The sequence below is a fragment of the Rhinopithecus bieti genome, unplaced genomic scaffold (assembly GCF_001698545.2).
Source record: "Rhinopithecus bieti isolate Rb0 unplaced genomic scaffold, ASM169854v2 scaffold_56806, whole genome shotgun sequence".
NCBI lineage: Eukaryota > Metazoa > Chordata > Mammalia > Primates > Cercopithecidae > Rhinopithecus > Rhinopithecus bieti.
This window is the reverse complement of record NW_016823424.1, coordinates 1,935,491-1,955,753: the sequence shown is the minus strand read 5'-3', so window position 1 is coordinate 1,955,753 and position 20,263 is coordinate 1,935,491. Positions and strand designations below refer to the sequence as shown.

The following is a 20,263-nucleotide window of genomic DNA, read 5'->3' as shown; positions in this document are numbered from 1 at the left end:
AAAAAAAAAAAAAAAAAAAAAAAAAAAAAAAAAGGGTATATGCCCTTTGGCCCAGTAACTCTAATTTTTAAATTTATCCTAAGGAATACAATTAGCAATGTAGACAAAATATTTTAATTGTGATGGCATAAAGAGAAAAAGAAAATTAGAGTAAATATATTACAATAGACTATTATACAACAGTTTAAAAATAAATTTTTTTTTTTTTTTTTGAGACAGAGCCTCGCTCTGAGTGCAGTTGCCTGATCTTGGCTCACTGCAACTTCTGCCTTCTGGGTTCAAACGATTCTCCTGCCTCAGTCTCCCGAGTAATGGGACTACAGGTGCGCCACCATGCCCAGCTAAGTTTTGTATTTTTAGTAGAGACGGGGTTTCACCATGTTGGCCAGGATGGTCTCGATATCTTGACCTCGTGATCCACCCGCCTCAGCCTCCCAGTGTTGGGATTACAGGTATGAGCCACTGTGCTTGGCCTAAAAATAAAGTTTTAAAAAATACTTAATGATGGTAAGTATTTTGTAATGATACTTAATGATATGTGCTGTAGTCCCAGCTAAGGCGGGAGGATCGCTTGAATCTGGGAGGCGGATGTTGCAGTGAGCTGAGATAACACCACCGCACTCCAGCCTGGGCGACAGAGAGAGATCTTGTCTCAAAAGGAAAAAAAAAAAAAAAAAAAAAAAAAGGCTGGATGTGGTGGCTCACGCCTGTAATCCCAGCACTTTGGGAGGTCGAGGCGGGCAGATCACCTGAGGTCAGGAGTTCGACACCTGGCCAACATGGTGAAACACTGTGTCTACTAAAAATACAAAAAAATTAGCCAAGCATGTTGGTGCATGCCTATAATCCCAGCTACTCAGGAGGCTGAGACAGGAGAATAGCTTGAACCCGGGAGGCAGAGGCTGTAGTGAGCTGAGATCATGCAACTGCACTCCAGCCTAGATGAAAAAGCAAGACTTTGTCTCAAAAAAAAAAAAAGATATGTGGACATGTTTCTGACATTTTATGTGAAAAACATAGAGAATATAAAATGGAGCATACAGTAAGACTGCCAAAGAACCTCACTTTTACTAAAACATATACACATACTGTACACACACACACGTGCATGTGTGCACCCCCCACACACATGAAAAAGATGGGAAGAAAATACACCAAAATGTTTATTGTGGTTCTCTATGTCTCTCTAGGTGGTAAGGATTATACATTAATCCTTCCTTCCTCCATATTTATTGAATCTTTACTCTGTTGTCACTGTTCCAGACACAGTAGTATACAGGACAGAGAGAGTCCCTGACCGACCCCATGGAGCTTACGTTCTCACGGAGGTGACACTGTCAACAAGCAAACAAGTCTATATTTATTTTCTTGGTTATAGTGCTATAATTTTTTTTTTTTTTTGAGACGGAGTCTAGCTCTGTCGCCCAGGCTGGAGTGCAGTGGCGCGATCTCGGCTCACTGCAAGCTCCGCCTCCTGGGTTTACGCCATTCTCCTGCCTCAGCCTCCTGAGTAGCTGGGACTGCAGGCGTCCGCCATCTCGCCCGGCTAGTTTTTTGTATTTTTTAGTAGAGACGGGGTTTCACTGTGTAGACCAGGACGGTCTCAATCTCCTGACCTCGTGACCCACCCGTCTCGGCCTCCCAAAGTGCTATAATTTATATATATATGTGTGTGTATATAAAAATGTGTATATAAAAATATATATATAATTTTAGGTAGTGATATGTTTTAAGAAGGTAGGGAGTGAGAGAGTTACTTTATTTAGGATGATTAGAGATGACTCTTCTGAGGAGACATCTGAGTAGAGACCTGAATAAAGTAAGAAGCAAATTATGAGAATATCTGGGATTAAGAACATTCCAGGCCAGGGGTACAGAAAGTGCGAAGGTCTTGAAGGAGGGATGAGCTTGGTGTGCTTGAGGAACACCAAGAAATCCAGTAAGACTGGAAGGGACAGAGTGGTAGCAGGGAGACCAGCTAGGAAGCTGGCAGCAGCTCAGGCAAAAGGGGAGGGTGGCTTATGCTAAGGTAGCGGTGATGAAAGTGGCTGAATTGGGTACTTATTTTGAAGACAGAGCTGATGGGTTTTGCTAATGATGGTGGGCATGGGTGAAAGAGGAATCAAGTATGACTCTTAGATTTTTGGACCGAACCATTGAATGAATGGTTTTACTATTTATTAAGATGGGGAAGACCAAGGAGAACAGCAGGTTTAGGAGGAAAATCAAGAGATCTCCTTTGGATGTTAAGTTCGAGGTGGCTGGTAGACATTATATTCCTTATTTTCCAAAATTCCTGAAATAAGCACATATTTGTTAACGTGTTACTTTATAAAATTGTTTTAAAAGCTAAATGAAATAAAAGAAAAAGATGAAGACTTGACTCCAAAATTTCTCCACCTGATAGCCAACATTCATGTTCATTTCTTTATGTTGTTTTCCATTTTTTAACATAGTTTTCATATAACTATGATAATTATATAATTGTGAGTTCATATTTATATATATAGCACATATGTATTGTTTTTTTCCCTCAACCTGATTTCATAAGAAACTTTCATGTTTCTATTTGTCTGTATCATGATCATATTTTAAAATGGATGTATAATGTTCTATAGTATTATCTCATATTTAATTTAAATATTTTCCTTTGTTAAAATTTTAGTTGTTTTATATTACTTTAAACATCTTTGTACAGATAGTTTTTTTCTCTGTAATTATTTTCGTTAAATTAATGGGATTATTTTCTAAGAAAACATTTTATTATGGATTTCTAAAAAAAGTTATTTTAGGCTGGGCGCAGTGGCTCACGCCTGTAATCCCAGCACTTTGGGAAGCCGAGGTGGGCGGATCACAAGGTCAGGAGATCAAGACCATCCTTTCATCCTAACACGGTGAAACCCCATCTCAACTAAAAATAAAAAAATTAGCCGAGCATGGCGGCGGGCGCAGGTAGTCCCGGCTACTCAGGAGGCTGAGGCAGGAGAATGGCGTGAACCTAGGAGGTGGAGCTTCCAGTGAGCCAAGATCGCGCCACTGCGCTCCAGCCTGGGCCACACAGCGAGACTCCGTCTCAAAAAATAAATAGATAAATAAAATAAAAAAGTTATTTTAGATTCAGGGCATGTGCAGGTTTGTTACATGGGTGTGTTGAGTTATGCCGAGCTTTGGGCCTCTAATGATCCTGTCGCCCAAAGTAGTGAATATAGTACCGGATAGGTAGTTTTCCAACCCTTCCCCTGCCTTCCCCCTTCTGGAATCCCCAGTGTTTTTTGTTCCCATCTTTGTGTCCATGTGTACCCAATGTGTAGCTTCCACTTATAATGAGAACATGCATTATTTGGTTTTTTGTTCCTGCATCAGTTCACTTAGGGTAATGGCCTCCAGCTGCATCCATGTTGCTGCAAAGGACATGGTTTTGTTCTCATTATGGCTGCATAGTATTCCATGGTATATATGTACTACAGTTTCTTTATCAATCCGCCATTGATGGGCACCTGGATTGATTCCATTTCTTTGCTGTTGTTGATAGTGCTGCAATAAATATATGAGTGCAGATGTCTTTTTGACAGAACAATTTCTTTTCCTTTGGGTATATACCAAGTAATGGGATTGTTGGGTCTAATGCTAGTTCTATTTTCAGTTCTTTGAGAAATCTCCAAACTGCTTTCGACAGGAGCTGAACTAATTTGCATTCCCACCAACAGTGTAGAAATGTTCCGTTTTCTCCACGACCATGCCAACATCTGTTATTTTTTGACTTTTTAATAATAGTCATTCTGACTGATGTGAGATGGAGTCTCTTTGTGGTTCTGATTTGCGTCTCTAATCATGCATGATGTTGACCATTTTTTAATATGTTTCTTGGCCGCTTGTATGTCTTCTTTTAACCAAGAACACAATCCTAACTACAATAGCCACAAAGAAAATGAAATACCTAGGAATACACCTAATCAAAAACATGAAAGAGCTCTACAAGAACTACAAAACATTGCTGAAAGAAATCAGAGATGATTCTCTGAAAAAGAAGTCAGATTAGAGATGATTCTCTGAAAAAGAAATCATCTCTGTTTGCTTTCGGCAGTGTGTTTTTTGTTTGTTTGTTTGTTTATTTGTTTTGAGACAGAGTCTTGATCTGTTGCCAAGGCTGGAGGGCAATGGCGTGATTTCAGCTCACTACAACCTCCTGCTCCCAGGTTCAAGCGATTCTCCTCCCTCAGCCTCCTGAGTAACTGGGATTACAGGTGCCTGCCATCACACCTGGGCTAATTTTTGTGTTTTTAGTAGAGACGTGGTTTTGCCATGTTGACCACAGTGGTCTCGAACTCCTGACCTCAAGTGATCTGCCTGCCTTGGCCTCCCAAAGTGTTTGGATTAAGGCATGAGCCACTGTGCCTGACCTCTTTTTTTTTTTTTTTTGAGATGGAGTCTCGCCTTGTCACCCAGGCTGGAGTGCAGTGTGATCTCGGCTCACTGCAACCTCCGCCTCCCAGGTTCAAGCGATTCTCCTGCCTCAACCTCCCAAGTAGCTGGGACTACAGGCGCACACCACAACGCCCTACTAATTTTTGTATTTTTAGTAGAGACGGTTTCACTATATTGGCCAGGCTGGTCTTGAGCTCCTGACCTCGTGATCCACCCGCCTCAGCCTCACAAAGTGCTGGGATTCCAGATGTGAGCCACCGCACCCAGCCAGCTTGAACTCTTTCAGCAGTGTTTTGTAGTTCTCTTAGTAGAGATCTTTTACCTTATGGATTATTATTATTATTTTATTATTTTATTTTGTTTTTTTTTTTGAGACGGAGTCTTGCTCTCTCACCCAGGCTGAAGTGCAGTGGTGTGATCTCAGCTCACTGCAACATCCACCTCCCGGGTTCACGCCATTCTCCTGCCTCAGCCTCCCAAGTAGCTGGGACTTACAGGTGCCCGCCACCACACCCAGCTAATTTTTTATATTTTTAGTAGAGATGGGGTTTTACCATGTTAGTCAGGATGGTCTCGATCCCCTGACCTCATGATCTGCCCACCTTGACCTCCCAAAGTGCTGGGATTACAGGCATGAGCCACCACCCCCAGCCTACATTTTGGATTATTTTAAACCTACAAAGGTAGAAAGAAAAGACTTCTTCTTGTTAATAATTTGTTTATTTGAATTAGAATCCAAAGAAGAACCATATATTGCAATTGGTTGATATCTTTCTTAAATCTTTTTGGGGGTTCCCTTTCCATTTTTTTAAAATTGAAGAAACAGGGTCTTTGACCTCTAGGGCTTCTCACCATTTATATTTTGCTAAATGTATCTTGGTGTCATTTAAAATGTTCTTCTGTCTGCTATATTTGTAGTAAATTGGTCATAAGATCTAGAGGTTTACTCAGATTAATGTTTTCTTTTTTTCTTTTTTGAATGCTATTCCACATGTATAAATATCTGGTTGTCTCTCATTTTGTGGTAACTCAAATCTACGAAAGAACCTAATCATACTGTTTATAATAAATGTGCAATGAAATTAGGTAGAAATTGTGATAGAAGAATGGTCTGGTGAACTTATGGTCTTACTTGGTCCAAGATATGATAATGTTTATTTTTCTTCCAGGAGGCTGAGAAAATGTTAGAAATTGGGGGAGACAAGTTCCCCTTAGAGAGCAGGAAGTTACTAAGTAGTCCTGGAAAGAGCGTCAGTTGCAGGTAAAACTTCCAAACACCAAGGACTTTACTTTTTGGGTTATTCTCTAAGTGTTCTGGCTTTGTGGTGGTGGTGGTGTCACACATGCAGCTGCTAGCATAAAGAGCTAAACATTCAGCTTCCCAGTTCCATCCTGTGAAAATACCTTTTCCATCTCATTGTTTATTGAATACCTGCTATGTACCAGGCACTATATCAGGTTATGGGAATCACAAGGAGAAAAGAGGTAAGAAAGTCAATGTACTGAGTGCCTCCTTTGTGCTGGGATTGTGCTAGAGGGTTTACTTACGTGTTGTCAGTTAACCTGTACTCATATGAATATCACTATCCACATTTGTATAAGTGAAGAAACTAAGTCTTAGAGGGTTTTAGGCAATTTATCCAATGTTACAATGTTGCTGAATAGAAAGATTAGGATTCAAACCCTGGTCTGTCTTCTATTCCTCAAACCAGTGTTCCTTCTGCCTTTCCTTGCCATCTTCCAAAGATGAAAAGGACGTAGTCTTTATTTCCAGAGAGTTCTCAGCCTAGTAGGCATGAAATTCCAATGCTTGGGCAAGCTTTTGGGGATAGGCAGAAATAGTCAATGTTAGCCTGGCTTGTGGCGTCTGTAGTTCTGGGAGCAAGGGGGAATTGAACTGGGATCATGAAAATTACTTACTTCTGCCAATGATTTTAGCTCCTTTCTCTGTCAAACCTATTGCTCACCACAAATGACAGGAAACTAAATTGGTCCGTTCATGGTTTTACTCCTGGCGTCTTGTTTCTGAATTGGAAGAGGTACACATAGCACTGTGTACCTCTAGGTACCATAGGCTGAAAAACCTAGAGGTCAAGAGGGAGCAGAGAAGGAAGAGAGCAGGATATCTGGGTCATTGAGATTCTGAATAATTTATTGCTGAATCATTGAGTTGGTTGTGGTTTATACGGTGGGGGAAATTAGGACACTTTTTCTTAATAATAGTCTTGGTTCTTAATAAATTTTCTACACGTTGTGGAAGGAGCTGTGAGCTTGATTTATCTGGTGGCAAAGTGGGAACAATGTTTCCCCTTTAACAGGATGCTGCCTCCTCTCTTGGCATTTTAAAAGGAGATAATCTGGCTTGCAGAAAACATCAAACCATTCTGTTTCTAGGAAATCAAGGGCTGGATTCAAGGTCTTGATTCTCTACTTGCTGTTGTTTGACCTTGGATAGTCACTTAGCTCTGAGAAGTTTCATTTCTGCATCTTCAAAATGAGGATGTTAATAATCTCTGTTGCTATGATAGTTAAGATATTAGGAAAGTCCTTTGTGAACTATGAACAGAAGAGATTTGGCTGTGTAAATGAGGACATGAATGAAAAGTGCCTGGCATACAGCTAGTGCTCAGTAAATGGTAGTTCCTGATGCTGCACTGTTGATATCATAGCGTTGTCAGCAGCATCTCCAGTGAGGCCCTTCGGAGAAGTGCACAGTTGTGGGGGCAGGACTGGCTGCCATGTGACACACCAGCCCAGCTTTCAGCACCATCTCATGGGCCACCTTGCCTCTTCCCATTCTGACCTCAGTGGCTGCAGAAGAAAGATCAGACTTTATCTTGTTCCCAGAGTTCCTGAGAGCTGTTAGCTAGGTGGTCTCAAACCTCATCTTTTCCCTTCTGGTGGGGCAGTGATCATTATAGACTGTGATACATATTTTATTTGTATGTCTGACATTCACTGTCCTAATTGCTGATTTCAGATGTGACCCCTCTGAGATTAATATATCTGATGAAATGCCTAAAACTACAGTCTGGAAAGCTCTCAGTATGAATTCTGGAAATGCAAAGGAAAAGAGGTAAAGCGAACTGTAACATCTGATTTTTATTTATTTCTGGCTTTTGACAATGGCAATATTGAAGGTAAAATGTGTTTTAGTTGTAAAATGGAATTTGTGTAATAAATAGCACTTCCAGGAACTGCCGCTAACTGCATAAGAATAGCTATAAGCCTTTAAAAAGTAAAAATGTTTCCTAAATATTTGGTCAGGGTGTTTTAAGCAGCCCGTTTACACAGGTTCAAGGTCCGGATGGGATTATTTTGGCATATAAATTTGCTTTGCCTCTTTATTTCCTTTAATCCTCTTTCTAGTTCTCATTTCAGAATCTAAAGGGCATGTCTCTGGTTACTGCAACCACACTAGGTAGAAAATTGCTAAAATATTCAGATAGTGTTGATAGTACTGATACATTCTTTAACGTGTTTAACTTGTTACATAATGAGAACTAACAACAAGTAAAGATTTTTGAAATACTAAATTGTAACTGTTTTTTTTTCTTTTTTTTCTTTTTTTGTTTTTTTGAGACCGTCACTCTCTGTCTCCCAGGCTGGAGTGCAATGGCACAATCTCAGCTCACTGTAATCTCTGCCATCCGGGCTCAAGCAATCCTTCTGCCTCAGCCTCCCAAGTAGCTGGGAGTACAGGTGCATGCCACCCCTGCTGGCTAATTTTTGTGTTTTTATAGAGACGAGGATTTACTGTGTTGCCCAGGCTGGTCTGGAACTCCTGGACTCATGCGATCCTTCTACCTTGGCCTCCCAAAGTGCTGGGATTACAGGCATGGGCCAATGCACCCGGCCGTAACTGTTTTTCTGTTTTGAAACCAAATTCTGTATATCATTTGCTAATAGCATAGATCAACCTTAATCAGGTTAATGAAGAAAATGGAAGAACTTGAGGCATTTTTGCCTGCACTGAGGTAGGCTATATGCCCAAATTTCTTGAATAGTTTAGTCCAAATACCATTTAAGTATAAGTAAATAACTGAAGACAAAATCTGAGGCCTTCTTAAAGTCAACTTTTCTAGTTAAAAATAAATAAATAAATAAGCTAGGAATCAGGAGACCTGGTCCTTCGATTAATTCCATGTATAACTTGACAGACCACTATTTCTGGCATTCAGTTTACTCCGCAATGGAGATAATAATAACTCACTACCCCACTCCTGAGGCTACTCTGAGGAGAAATTAAAGTGCTCTGAAAAGTCACAGCCACCAGTGGGTGGTAGTGGTGATTTATGTCTTCATCGAATGGGTTAAAATGAATCTCTGCTGAATGTGAGTGAAATATAGAATCTTGTTTCCTTCGGAGGAAAATCCAGGCAGCTGTCGAAATGTATAACGCACATGGTTATTTTTAGTTGAGAACTAGTCTACTTGTAAATGAACTTAAAATATAGCCAGATCCAAATTGTGGTGACATCTTCAAAGTATTGTGTTAAAAGGAGGAATGAATCATATGTTCCCTTTTTGTCTAATTGTAACACTTTTATTCAGTCTCTTCAACTAAGAATCTTTGCTGGGATGGAAGATTTGGGCCGTGTGGTGCCTCAGGGAAGTTCTGGTTACAGAGAAAATGGCGAGTCTCTCAGAGAAGAATCAAGACCAAGTTTGGCCCTGTCCTTGGTCATCTCAAAGCCATGCCGAAGCATTCAGTTATTTTTGGTGTGCATTGGAGGGCATCCAGCTATCCCCATACCAGCAGCCAGTCACCAGATGTGAATGTGGAAGCAGAAGACCACCTCCTGTTGGTTCTTCTCCTCTTCTTCCTTCTTTTTCACTTTAGAACAGCCACCATTGAAGACCTAGCTTCCCATTTTCCAGACATTTTCTCTGAAATTCTCTGCTGGCCTGCCAAGCCATATGGATTCATTCTGCCACTGAGGAGTCCTTCAGTGAGGTCCCTCTTCCTAAAGGATGGAGTGCGGAGTAGGAGGGGAACAGAGAGGAAATCCTCTCTGGCTCTCCAGTGCTTTTAGTGCCTGCAGGCTCCTAGGCAGCCCTGGGCCTTGGTTTGATTACCTCCCCTGGGGGATGCTGGTCAGACCCAGAGATTGTCAGGAGGTCAGCTACCAGGAAGATCCGTGATCTGGGCATTGGCAGTGCCTGCCACCACAGCCAGAAGATGCCTCTGACTTGGGTGCATCTCCATCACTCCCTAGCAGCAGCCTGCATAACTGGCAAGAACCTTGGATGATACAAGGGCCAAGAAGGGACATTTGAGTTGTGTCGCTTAGATAGGAAAAGGATCCCCGGAAAATCAACAGTAAATGAGGATGAGCAACTTCTCTTGGTTTTCATTGAGGATAGAGTAAGAGATTGAGCTTAGATTGCAATAGAAGGAATTCGTTTAGATACCAGGAAGGACTTCCTAGCCTGAAGATTTGTCATAGTGTCTGCTTTCTAGATATCTGGGAAAGATTTGATAATAGTTGTTTGTGAATAGAAAGGAGGATATGGTGTTTTTATTGGCCATTTTGCGGGACTCTTCGACTTCTTGCTGCTGTCTCTTGAGGATACATTCCAATTCCATCCTGGTGAGATCCAAGTGCTTACGTACTGTCTCCTTAACTGCCTTAGTAGTGAACGATCATCAGTTCAATGGACCAAAATCACTTTCAGCCATGTGGTTTCTTCATCATCATGGATTTCTTTTGGTTGACAAACATTCTGGCTCTCAGATGCAAAAAGTCACACTGGGAAATGAACTGTAAGTGGTGAAATTAGTTTTGATATTTAATTTAAAACTACATTCATGGTTTTTCTCTTCTATGTTGCAATGAATGTAAAGTATTTGGGATCCAGTGCTTATAAATCTTTCCCTCCTTTGTGCACAGAATGTAATTAGCAAGCCCATCAGCACCCAGAGAATTCTATCATGTTAGTTTTCCATCCTGGAAAATCTTTGTACAGTGGGAAGTTCCCCAATGTGTTTTTCTTTCTTAGGTGACGGGTTGGCTATATCACTTTATTGAATTTTGCATTCCTTAGACTTTTAAAATATACTAATGTATTCTAGTCTTACTCTAAAGACCTTTGATGTTAAAGGAATCTTTCATTTATTTCATATTCCCTATCTCCTAGGGCCACAATTATTTTAATACAGAGATGATTTTCAAAATATTTAACAACTGGTACAGGACAGATGCCAACCACTCAGAAGGGATGCCTGCTGTAAACAAGCAGTATGTATGGTTGTACCAATGCCTATTGGCTGAACATTATGCTACTTTCAGATATTAAAATGATGTTCCTTTGAATCGTGGGTATTGTTCCTGGTTTGTCTCATTTCTATCACAAGGCTGTTTTGGAAACAGCCTTAGCTTCCTTTCATATATATATGGTGCAGACAGGATAGGTCATGCTTCTTTGAACCTATAGGGGCATTAAAATCTTCATGAGCCAAAGCTTCACATTTTATCACTTTAGGATAGCTGTAGTAATTGTACTCATTTACCTACCTAATTGGGAAGAATTAAAAGGCAGCCTATCAGGAGGATAAGCTTTCTTGCAGACTTTTCCCTTTTCCCTCTCTGGCTGCTTCCTTAAGCTTGCCTCTTTTTCATCCTCATTGTTCCCTGAGAACATCTCCCCTTTCTTGTCCTATCTTGACCCTCCCATCTTTTCCTGCCCCCTCTGTGTGGGGAGGTTGATGACCATTTCACCTCTTTCCCTAGCCTCAGCACAGCTGTAAGGAGTGTAGCAAAACTGGGTGAAAGTATCACTCAGAAAAATACTTCTCCTAACACACTGTTGTCTTGTGCTGCCTTGACTGCTTGAGGGGAGGAGCCTTCTTTAACTCTGTGTAGTATGGGTACAGGACCACCTGTGCACTTTAGGGTACTTCTCGAGCTAGACCCTCCCAGATCACTGCGCCTTAGGAATGTCAGCTACTTTAAAAAAATATGATTTGGTGTGTTGTTGGGGCGAACTCGATGGGGGATTGTGAGTGAAGATGGGAAGGGATTTGGGTGGTTTTGCCACGAGGTGATGGTTGGGGTTGGGCGAATGGGTTGGATGATCCTGGCTCTGTGGGTGTGGTGCTCAGTTACCTCCATATAGTTGCAGTTCACCTTTGTGCATGGTGGTTACCAGTCACTCTCCGGATTGTAGGTCCCAGCAGTGGTTCCAGCAGCCTGCACAGCGGGTGTGAGGACAGCTGGAGGAGGGTCTGATATCCCTGCAAGTGATGTAGAATAAAACTTCCCGGCTGGGCGCAGTGGCTCACGCCTATACTCCTAGCACTTTGGGAGGCCGAGGCAGGCGGATCACAAGGTCAGGAGATCGAGACCATCCTGGCTAACATAGTGAAACCTGTCTCTACTAAAAATACAAAAAAATTAGCCGGGCGTGGTGGCGGACGCCTGTAGTCCCAGCTACTCAGGAGGCTGAGGCAGGAGAATGGTGTGAACCTGGGAGGCAGAGCTTGCGGTGAGGCGAGATCACACCACTGCTCTCCAGCCTGGGCGACAGAGCAAGACTCCATCCCAAAAAAAAAAAAAAAAAAAAAAAAAAAATTCCCAGTAGGAGGTATCCCTTGATGGCTCTCGAATGCATGAATGATATATCAGTTTGAAGTTTCTCCAAGTTTCCATCAAGGATCTTGAATTTTTTCTCAATTATGCTTGCTAATATGTCAAAGGCCAAGTACACTGCATCAAACTTGCCATCTATAGGATGCTAAAATTCTTTGATCAATCCAGTGTTTCAGCCAGTTCACTACTGACATCAGACTCAATTTTGTCCCCTCTCTTTCTTTTCACCAAGAGGTTTTAAGGGTAACCTCTTGAGTTGGAACTGTCTTGGAAGTGCGGCCCTCCTCCTGTGTGGCTAGAGAAAGAGATGGCACCGGGATCTCTTATGGCAAGTGCTCAAGGGACATGGTTGGTTTTGTCTAGTCTGGTCTTTTTGGACGTGGTGATTTCCTGTCATCCTCGTGGTCTGACATTGTTTCTTACAGGATACTGGTTGTGGCCTTTGACTCATTAGCTGATTGTTGAATTTCTTTGTGAGGTTCAATTTTTTAAAAAATCCATGGGTCCTTATGGACTGTCGCCTGTTGCAGATGATGGTGATTCTCTTTTTTTTTTTTGTCTCCAAGAGTTGCCTAGACAATTTCATGGGTCACTCCACATGATTGCAGGATTTCCCATTGTTCATCTGTGAATGTTGATTAGCCAACCTGTCTGAGCTTTCAGCAGATGTATCCTTGAGCTTAGTTTCAGGAATTCCTCCTGGAATTGGTTTTCCTTGGTGGTAATGTCTCATGGTGGAGCTTGTTTCCGAGGCATGGTACAGTGCTGCGGAGGCAAGGCAAGGCTGTTGTGGTGATTTTCACAGCATCTGGATGGCAAATTACCTTCACAGAGGGAAACCACACAGGACTGATGGCTTTCTCAAGGGATCTCCAAGCATCTCTGAATTTGGGGATTTCATCAGTTACTCCTGGAATCAAAATAAGTGTGGAGTTGTAATATTTTTTTTTTTTTTTGAGACAAAGTCTCACTCTGTCGCCCAGGCTGGAGTGCAGTGGCGCAATCTCATCTCATTGCAACCTCTGCCTCCTGGATTCAAGTGATTCTCCTGCCTCAGCCTCCCGAGTAGCTAGGATTATAGGCGTGCACCACCATGCCCAGCTAATTTTTGTATTTTAATAGAGACGAGGTTTCACCATGTTGGCCAGGCTGGTCTGAAACTCCTGGCCTCAGGTGATCCACCCGCCTCAGCCTCCCAAAGTGCTGGGATTACAGGCGTGAGCCACTGCACCTGGCCTCGAAATCTTTAAGGAAGTTATTTATCGTCACAAGTGTTGTCATCTGTTACTCATGGGCCACTAGATGAACCTGAACCATTAGTGGTTGTCCAGATCCTCCAACTTTTTCAGACAGTATTCCAATCAGGGTTTTATGACACCAGGGTATCCCAACTTTTTGGCAACATAGGCAGAAACACCAAGCTGTAGGTAACTGATGTGTATGTCACTGATTCCTGCAGCAGCTTTGAATGTATTAAATCTGTTTTCAACAGTCCTTGCATAGGTGTTATCTCTCGAATCTCTGTAAAGAGCAGTAAGAGTATGTAACATTGCATGATATAATCCAAGCCTGTGAGCTGTATTATCCGGGATTGTTGGAATTTTGCATGTGTCTGTTCCATATCCCGCTGGTAACCAGCTTACATACCTTCCATCAGGTTGGCTTAGATGATCATCAACAGGTTGCCGTAGTGATGGTATGATGCTGGACGCAATCATTGTGCACATTGTTAATTTGGTATGGTGGTACCACACATTATCACTGTACAGTATTAACAAGGCTGGAATATGTCCCTCTGCTGTAGGGGTTGCGGCACATGCGACTTGCGCTGGAATAAGTAGGAGGCTTTCCCCAAAGGATATAGAGACTGATGTGTGCTCCATATCTTGAGGGGACCTGTCTTGGTTTCCTTTGGCAGGGTCTGTTAGTTACTTTTGGAGGCCATGCCAACCCTTTTAAGCCATTAAATTTTTCTCAAACAATAGGCAGCCTTATTTCTGTTTCATCTCTGTGGTAGGAACCATTCCCTACTCTTACTCCCTCCTCTTGTCCAACTTCCACCAAACACTCAACCCGAGTCCTGGCTGCTTTCTTGCTTTGGTCTGTGGCTGGTGCCTATGGGGAAAGAGTCAGGATGGGCAGTGTTTGGGCTAGGAAATGAGTAGAGGTGAAGCAGCAGCAGTGTGTGTGTGGGTGTGTGCGCACATGTGCATTTGCATGTGTGTGTGTTGACAGATGAGAGCGTAGTAATAAGATTTCATTGTTACTACTAGTCTTTGTGTACCTCGCTGGAGGGACATTAACAAAATATGGCCATTCTCCCATCTCAGGGGTTCCCATCTCAGACTTCTCACAAATACAGATTCGTCTATGGGAAAAGATGTTTAAACTCAGCGTGAAGGAGAAAAATTTAGGAGTGGAAAGCAAGGCAGGTAGTTAGGTGATTTCCATGCCCACATTTGCTTGGGCCAGGGAAGTGGTGCACCTCTTTTATGACAATGGGAGATTTCAGAAACAGTTTGAGTGTTGGCAGGCCAATGCCTGATAGGCTTGTGGTATAGTGGTAGGAAGGGAGGGAGGCCAGAGATTTGAGAAAGTGATGGTAAGTGGGATCTTAGCTCTAAATGAAAAGAACTGGACTTACTAAGTGGGTGGATTACTTGCTAGCCGTAACTTTTAGGGAAGGGTAGGTCTGGAGAGAAGGTGAAGACCAGCAGAAACATACTGTGAAATTGCCAAATATGTTTGGTTGCAGAAAACACAGCCTGGCTCTTTGTGGCCACATGAGACTTCCTACTTCTGAAGACAGAATTGCCAGGAGATGTGTTCTTTCCACATACAGCTTCTATCCCCATCTCTTTATGTGTAGAGACCTGGATTTGGGGTAGTGGAGTGATAAACCATATATTTCCAAAAGATGGTGTGAAGAGTCACTGTTTCTCTTTGTCTGGGATGTGATTGGCTTTTGTTTTTTGATTTTTTTTTAATTTGTTTTTTTGCTATTTTTGAGACGGAGGCTTGCTCTGTCGCTAGGCTGGAGTGCAATGGTGTGATCTCAACTCACTGCAACCTCTGCCTCCTGGCTTCAAGAGATTCTCCTGCCTCAGCCTCCCGAGTAGCTGGGACTACAGGTGTGCACCACCATGCCCAGCTAATTTTTGTATTTTTGGTAGAGACAGCGTTTCACCATGTTGGACAGATGATCTCGATCTCTTGACCTCGTGATCCACCCGCCTCGGCCTCCCAAAGTGCTGGGATTACAGGCGTGAGCCACTGCACCTGGCCAGTGATTGGCTTTTAAATTAATCATAAATGTTTGATAAAATTCTGGTATATGCTAAGTCCCAGGCTTGGTTGATATCTCAGACTGTGATAGCTGTGACCTTCAAGAAGTCTCTGGCTTGGGGAACCTGTAGTTTCTGGTTGTACAAAAAAGATAGTTCTTAGTCCTGCTTTATTTTCTACCCACTGAACTCTCCAGACTTCCCCCTTAGTAAAGGAATTCATAATTCTCCATGCATCTTCTCTATTGATTTCAATGTCCAAGTTCTGAATCTCTAGTTTTCCTGAAACATAGGAGCAGGCTTGGCCCCAGAGCCCCTGGCTTTTTCTACGAGCATCAGAAATGCTATCAAGATATTCTCTCTGTCGCTTTATCAGCTTTTCTAAATTTATTTTGTAAGGGAGTTAGCACCTCCTTCCAGGACTTTAAACAGTTGTTTTTGCCAGTTTGTTCCTGGATTTTCCTTGAACTTCTCAGGTTTCCAAGCCACATCCTAGCAGAGCATCGAGGAATCTTGCACTGAACTTCAGCCTTTTTGACTTTCTTCTGGTCATAGGTGTTAGGCCTCCCATTAGGTAGAAGTCCTTTAAGCAGACCTGAAATGGCCAAATGAGACATCATCCAAGTTCCTCCCTCCTTTACTGTCTTGGCTCTTTCAAGCACCCCTTTCTCCTCTCTGTTCTGCCTTTTCCTCAGTCTGTCAAGTTCTTTGGAGGAAAGAAGTTCTTGGTCAGAGGCCCTAAAACCACCACCAGCTGGGAGTGGTGAGAAGGGTGAGGAGTTGGACAGTCCCAGGGCTTTTTTGAAAGGGGACTTTATGGTTATTTCCCCTATTTAGGGTGAGGGACTAAGAATTCTCAAGCCTTCAGTTTCATCCATATTTCAGTTTAAGCAGAAAAGCACATTTCAAAGCCAAATAGAAATGATTTTCTACTAAGCCTATCCTTTATGATTCTTGGTTCCCTTGGTCTCTTAATATTAATTATAGAGAATGGGCAGTTGAGTCAGTTAACATCTTTTCATCAGAAAGAAGGGTAATATTCATAACCAAAAGAGATGTAAAGGAACTATATTACTGCTTGAAGTGTGAAAAGAGGAAAAGGAGTGTTATGTGAACCTTTTCAATAAGTAAATTCAGAAAATGGAATGATTCATCCATAGGCATAATTCTTTTAGGAGATTCTGTGCTCAAAGGGAAGGGAATGGTTTCTGATCCTTCTGAAGAGAAAAGGAATAGCATTTTTCTTAAACCTAACCCAGTTTCAGCATTGGAGAATACAGAACTTTTTCTTCTAGCTGATGGCATTAATATTTCTTGAGTGAGAGAACCCACCCACGGCACTTTTCTGAGCCCAGCAGAAATCAGCGGAGCTTGGGCTTCGCTTAGCAGGTTTGCAATTGACTTCAACATGCAGGCTTTTCACATGTGCAATAATGCTGGAAACAGAAGCACCAACCTGATTGTGCAATTACTCCTTCTGTAGAAGAGGCCAAAATCCTCCTCCTCTTTCCTTTCCCTATATTCACTCCTCCAGGATCATAAAGCCTCCCTCTTGTTTATCTGTGTCTGTCTGTCTGATTGGTTAGATTTGGCTGCCCTTCCACGCTCATGGTGTCAGGTGGAGAACCGAGCAACCTTCCCTCGGAAGGGGACAACTCGAGGTGCTGGTACATTTCCCTTGTTTTCTATGTTCTTCTTTCTAGTAGGTCTTATGTAGAGATAGAGATATTTTTGTTTTAGAGATTCCAAAGTATATATTTTTAGTGTAAGAAATGTACCCTCTCCACACTCCATGATGTAAATAGAACCAGGAATAAATGTGTCATTGTGATAATCCCATAGCAATTTGTGGTAAGAACAAGACCCCTTTCCCTCACCACCAAATCTCATGATCTGTCTCTGTGAACCAGGGCAGGTAATTGTGACACCACATCTCATAGACCTCTGCCTGCCCAGATTTTTGTGTGCTCACCTCAATGGGTGAAAAATAAAGTATGTATAAACTGTTTGCACCTGTGGTGTTCTTTGACTCCAAATGAAGGGGCTGAGCCAATGCTGACCAGTTTCAGAGCTCATGAATGAGAGAGTGAAGATGGGGGAAGAAAGGTGTGGTGACTGCTGAGAGTGCCCTAGGAGGGATGTGTGCATCTCCCTGTGCAGAGCGTGAAGGAGGCTGTCAGGGCCTCTCTCATGGGATGGCTAAGCTTATGTTGGGGGAACAGGACAGCCTGAAAAGAAAGCTCATTCCGAAGATACAACAGGCTGATGAGAGTACTTGTTAATATTTAGGGACTCCGCCTAGAAATTCAGATTTTAAAAATCTGCAGTCACTCCAGAGTTGGCTTTTTTGGGTGGGGGAGGCATGTTGTGTTTCTCTTCCTCTCATATCCCATTGTTGGAGACTTAGAGAAGAGGGGAGAGGGAAGTAATGCAGTGAGAGTAGAGCGGGCAGTGAGGGGGTGAAAGGAAAGGGTGGGGGAGCCCAGCAGCAGCTTTATTGAGTGCCAAGAAAGGCAGCCACTGAAAACGTCCTGAACATGTGGCGCCGCGTGGACATTTATTACACAGCCAGTGCCAGCACGGCCTGTGGCCTACAGACAGAGAGCTCACTACTTCTGAGGCCTCTGCTATCTTTTGGGTATTCTTTACCCCAAGAGTATGCACATCATGCCCTTTGTCTCACAGAGAGACAAGCTTAGATTGCATTGAGTACAGTATGGGAAGGCTGCTCCTGCAGGAAACAGAAGCCAGTTCTGATGCCTTGGACTGTGGAGGGGCTCGGGTACAGGTGCAGAGAGATGACATGTATCATTTTCACACCCAGGGTTGTTAAAGATTCCATAATTGATCAGGGAAAAGTGCTTAGAACAGCACCTGACTCATGGTAAGCACATAGTAAGCAATAAAAAATTCGGAGGTAGGTGATTCCTGGGTTGGTTAATTCAGCAATAATCCTATCAGGGCTTTGGTCAGCTTCTCTGCAGTTCTCTTGGGCTTTCCCCCTCATAGTCACAAAATGGCTCCTGAAGCTCCAGGTGTCACATCTGCAGCACAACTTCCAAATGCAGATAGGGTGAGGGGTTTTCTAGCTTCCCCCGTTCTCTCTCTAAAAAGGGGAAAATCTTTCCCAAAAGGCCACCTTCCTCCCATGTCATTGGTTAGAACTGAATCACATACTCATCTCTAAGATGGGAAAATGTGGATGGGATTATCATGTTTGGTTTGGACCCATTAGACGCAATCCTGTGGGGTTGGGCCCATCTTCCTTAACCATTTTGTGACTCTAATACTTGTACAAAATCAGGGTTCTGTTATCAAAGGATAGGCAGGAGTTGCGAGTGATTACATGTCCCAAAGTGACTGCCAGTGGACCCAGAAGAACCTGCACCACGGGGCCTCTGCAGAGCTGGAGCCAGAGTGTAGAGGGCCACGAACCTCAGCAGCAGGGATGCTGGGAGGCCAAGAAACTCCTCTGAAGGTCAGTGGAGAGATTTCTAACCCTTCAGTACGTGAGTCCCACTCTATACCAATTACATAGACTCTCTGGAGGGGAGCCAGGTGCCAATATCTGTGAAACCCTCTCCAGATGATTCTTCTTTGCAGGCAGGTTGAACGGCAGCTGCCATAATGCTTCTTCTCTGCCTTGACCAGGCTCTTCTGTGTCTGCTTCACTTCCAGCTCTCCACTCTATAATATTCAGCTCTGCTACAATGTCAGTTTCTCCTGCCTAGACTATCCCAGCCTTAACCACCTCCAGATTCTTTCCGCTTCAACCCCCACTCTTCACAGCTTCATTGCCTCTGTATTTCCAAAGTGAGATTCCCAAGACTGAGAATGCAATTGCTTGTCATTTCTCAGCAGGCCACACTGTAGGTCCCTGGCCAGCCGATGGGTTAGGGGCCTTTGGGTCTGAAGCCACCTTTGGGCCAACTGGGGAAGAGTGAGAGTCAAGTGATAAAGAATATGGCAGGTGAAGGGTGTTCCTTGTCAGGGTTGCGACTTCGTCTCCCCTAGAAGGAAACAAGGGCCAGAGAGACATAGTAATGATGTGTCTAGTTATCTTAGTGACGTCCAAAGGCTGTTCCCTGGTTACAGACCTGGCTACAGAATTACCCCTTTTACCTTTTACTTGTGTTTAATTAATTAATTTTGCTTGTGTCTAATTGGTTTGGACCCATTAGTTTGGTTTGGACACACAGGCACATACTTAGAAGAACAACCTGCAAGTCACTGCGTTGCTCCCTGAACAGAGCACGCTTTCCATGGTTGCACTTGCTTGTGATGTCCATGCTCACAGACGGAGGGAAGCACAGAGCTTCCCTGTCCAGAGGCTGAAGGTATGATTGAGGCCTTTAGCAAGAGACAGTGTATAATATATAACAAGCCAATCAGGAACAAACTTGCCTGAGTTCAAGTCCCAGCTCTGCCCCCATAGCTGTATGCCCTTGGGCTACTTGCTTCATCTGTGCCTCAGTTTTTTCACCTGCAAAATGGGAGTGATAATACTACCTACTTTATAGGGTCAATAAGGAAGAGTCAGTGAATTCACATGCACGCTAAGGCAGGCTTCTCTCCATGTGCCCTCTGAGCCGCCTCTGGTGGCAGCAGGCCCTCCCTCCTCTTGCCTTGTGATGCTTGGATTTGCAGCTGTGTGGTGGGGTTGGCCCCTAGAGTCCAGGGGAAAGGAAGCATAGTCACTGTGGCCTTTGTGTGGTTTATAGGTATTAACTCACAGGAAGAGAGACTTTGCTCAGGCTCCTAGTCTACGCCAAGTTCTCCAGCGCAACTTCTACTTTCATCTGGAGTTAGGGAATGTTTGCCTGGTAGGAAGATCATCAGTACTTTATTTGGCCATTGATCTTTGGTGTATATGGAGGGACTGGAGGGTGGGAGTGGAAATAGTGCTATGGTCAATACCCCTAAAGGGTAGTGACCATTTGTCTATTATTATTACCACAGTCC

The 20,263-nt window shown here is 43.1% G+C and overlaps 1 protein-coding gene across 1 annotated transcript in view; it reads left to right on the top strand.

The window, feature by feature from the left end:
• Nucleotides 1-17,309, top strand: part of SLC4A8 (solute carrier family 4 member 8) — a 92,420-nt gene extending 75,111 nt beyond the window's left edge. The window contains 3 exon segments of the mRNA XM_017861522.1: nucleotides 5,595-5,686; nucleotides 7,406-7,501; nucleotides 8,980-17,309. Of these exon segments, the coding sequence (XP_017717011.1) occupies nucleotides 5,595-5,686; nucleotides 7,406-7,501; nucleotides 8,980-8,992 (201 nt within the window). The 3' untranslated portion in view covers nucleotides 8,993-17,309.
• The last annotated feature ends 2,954 nt before the right edge of the window (nucleotides 17,310-20,263 follow it).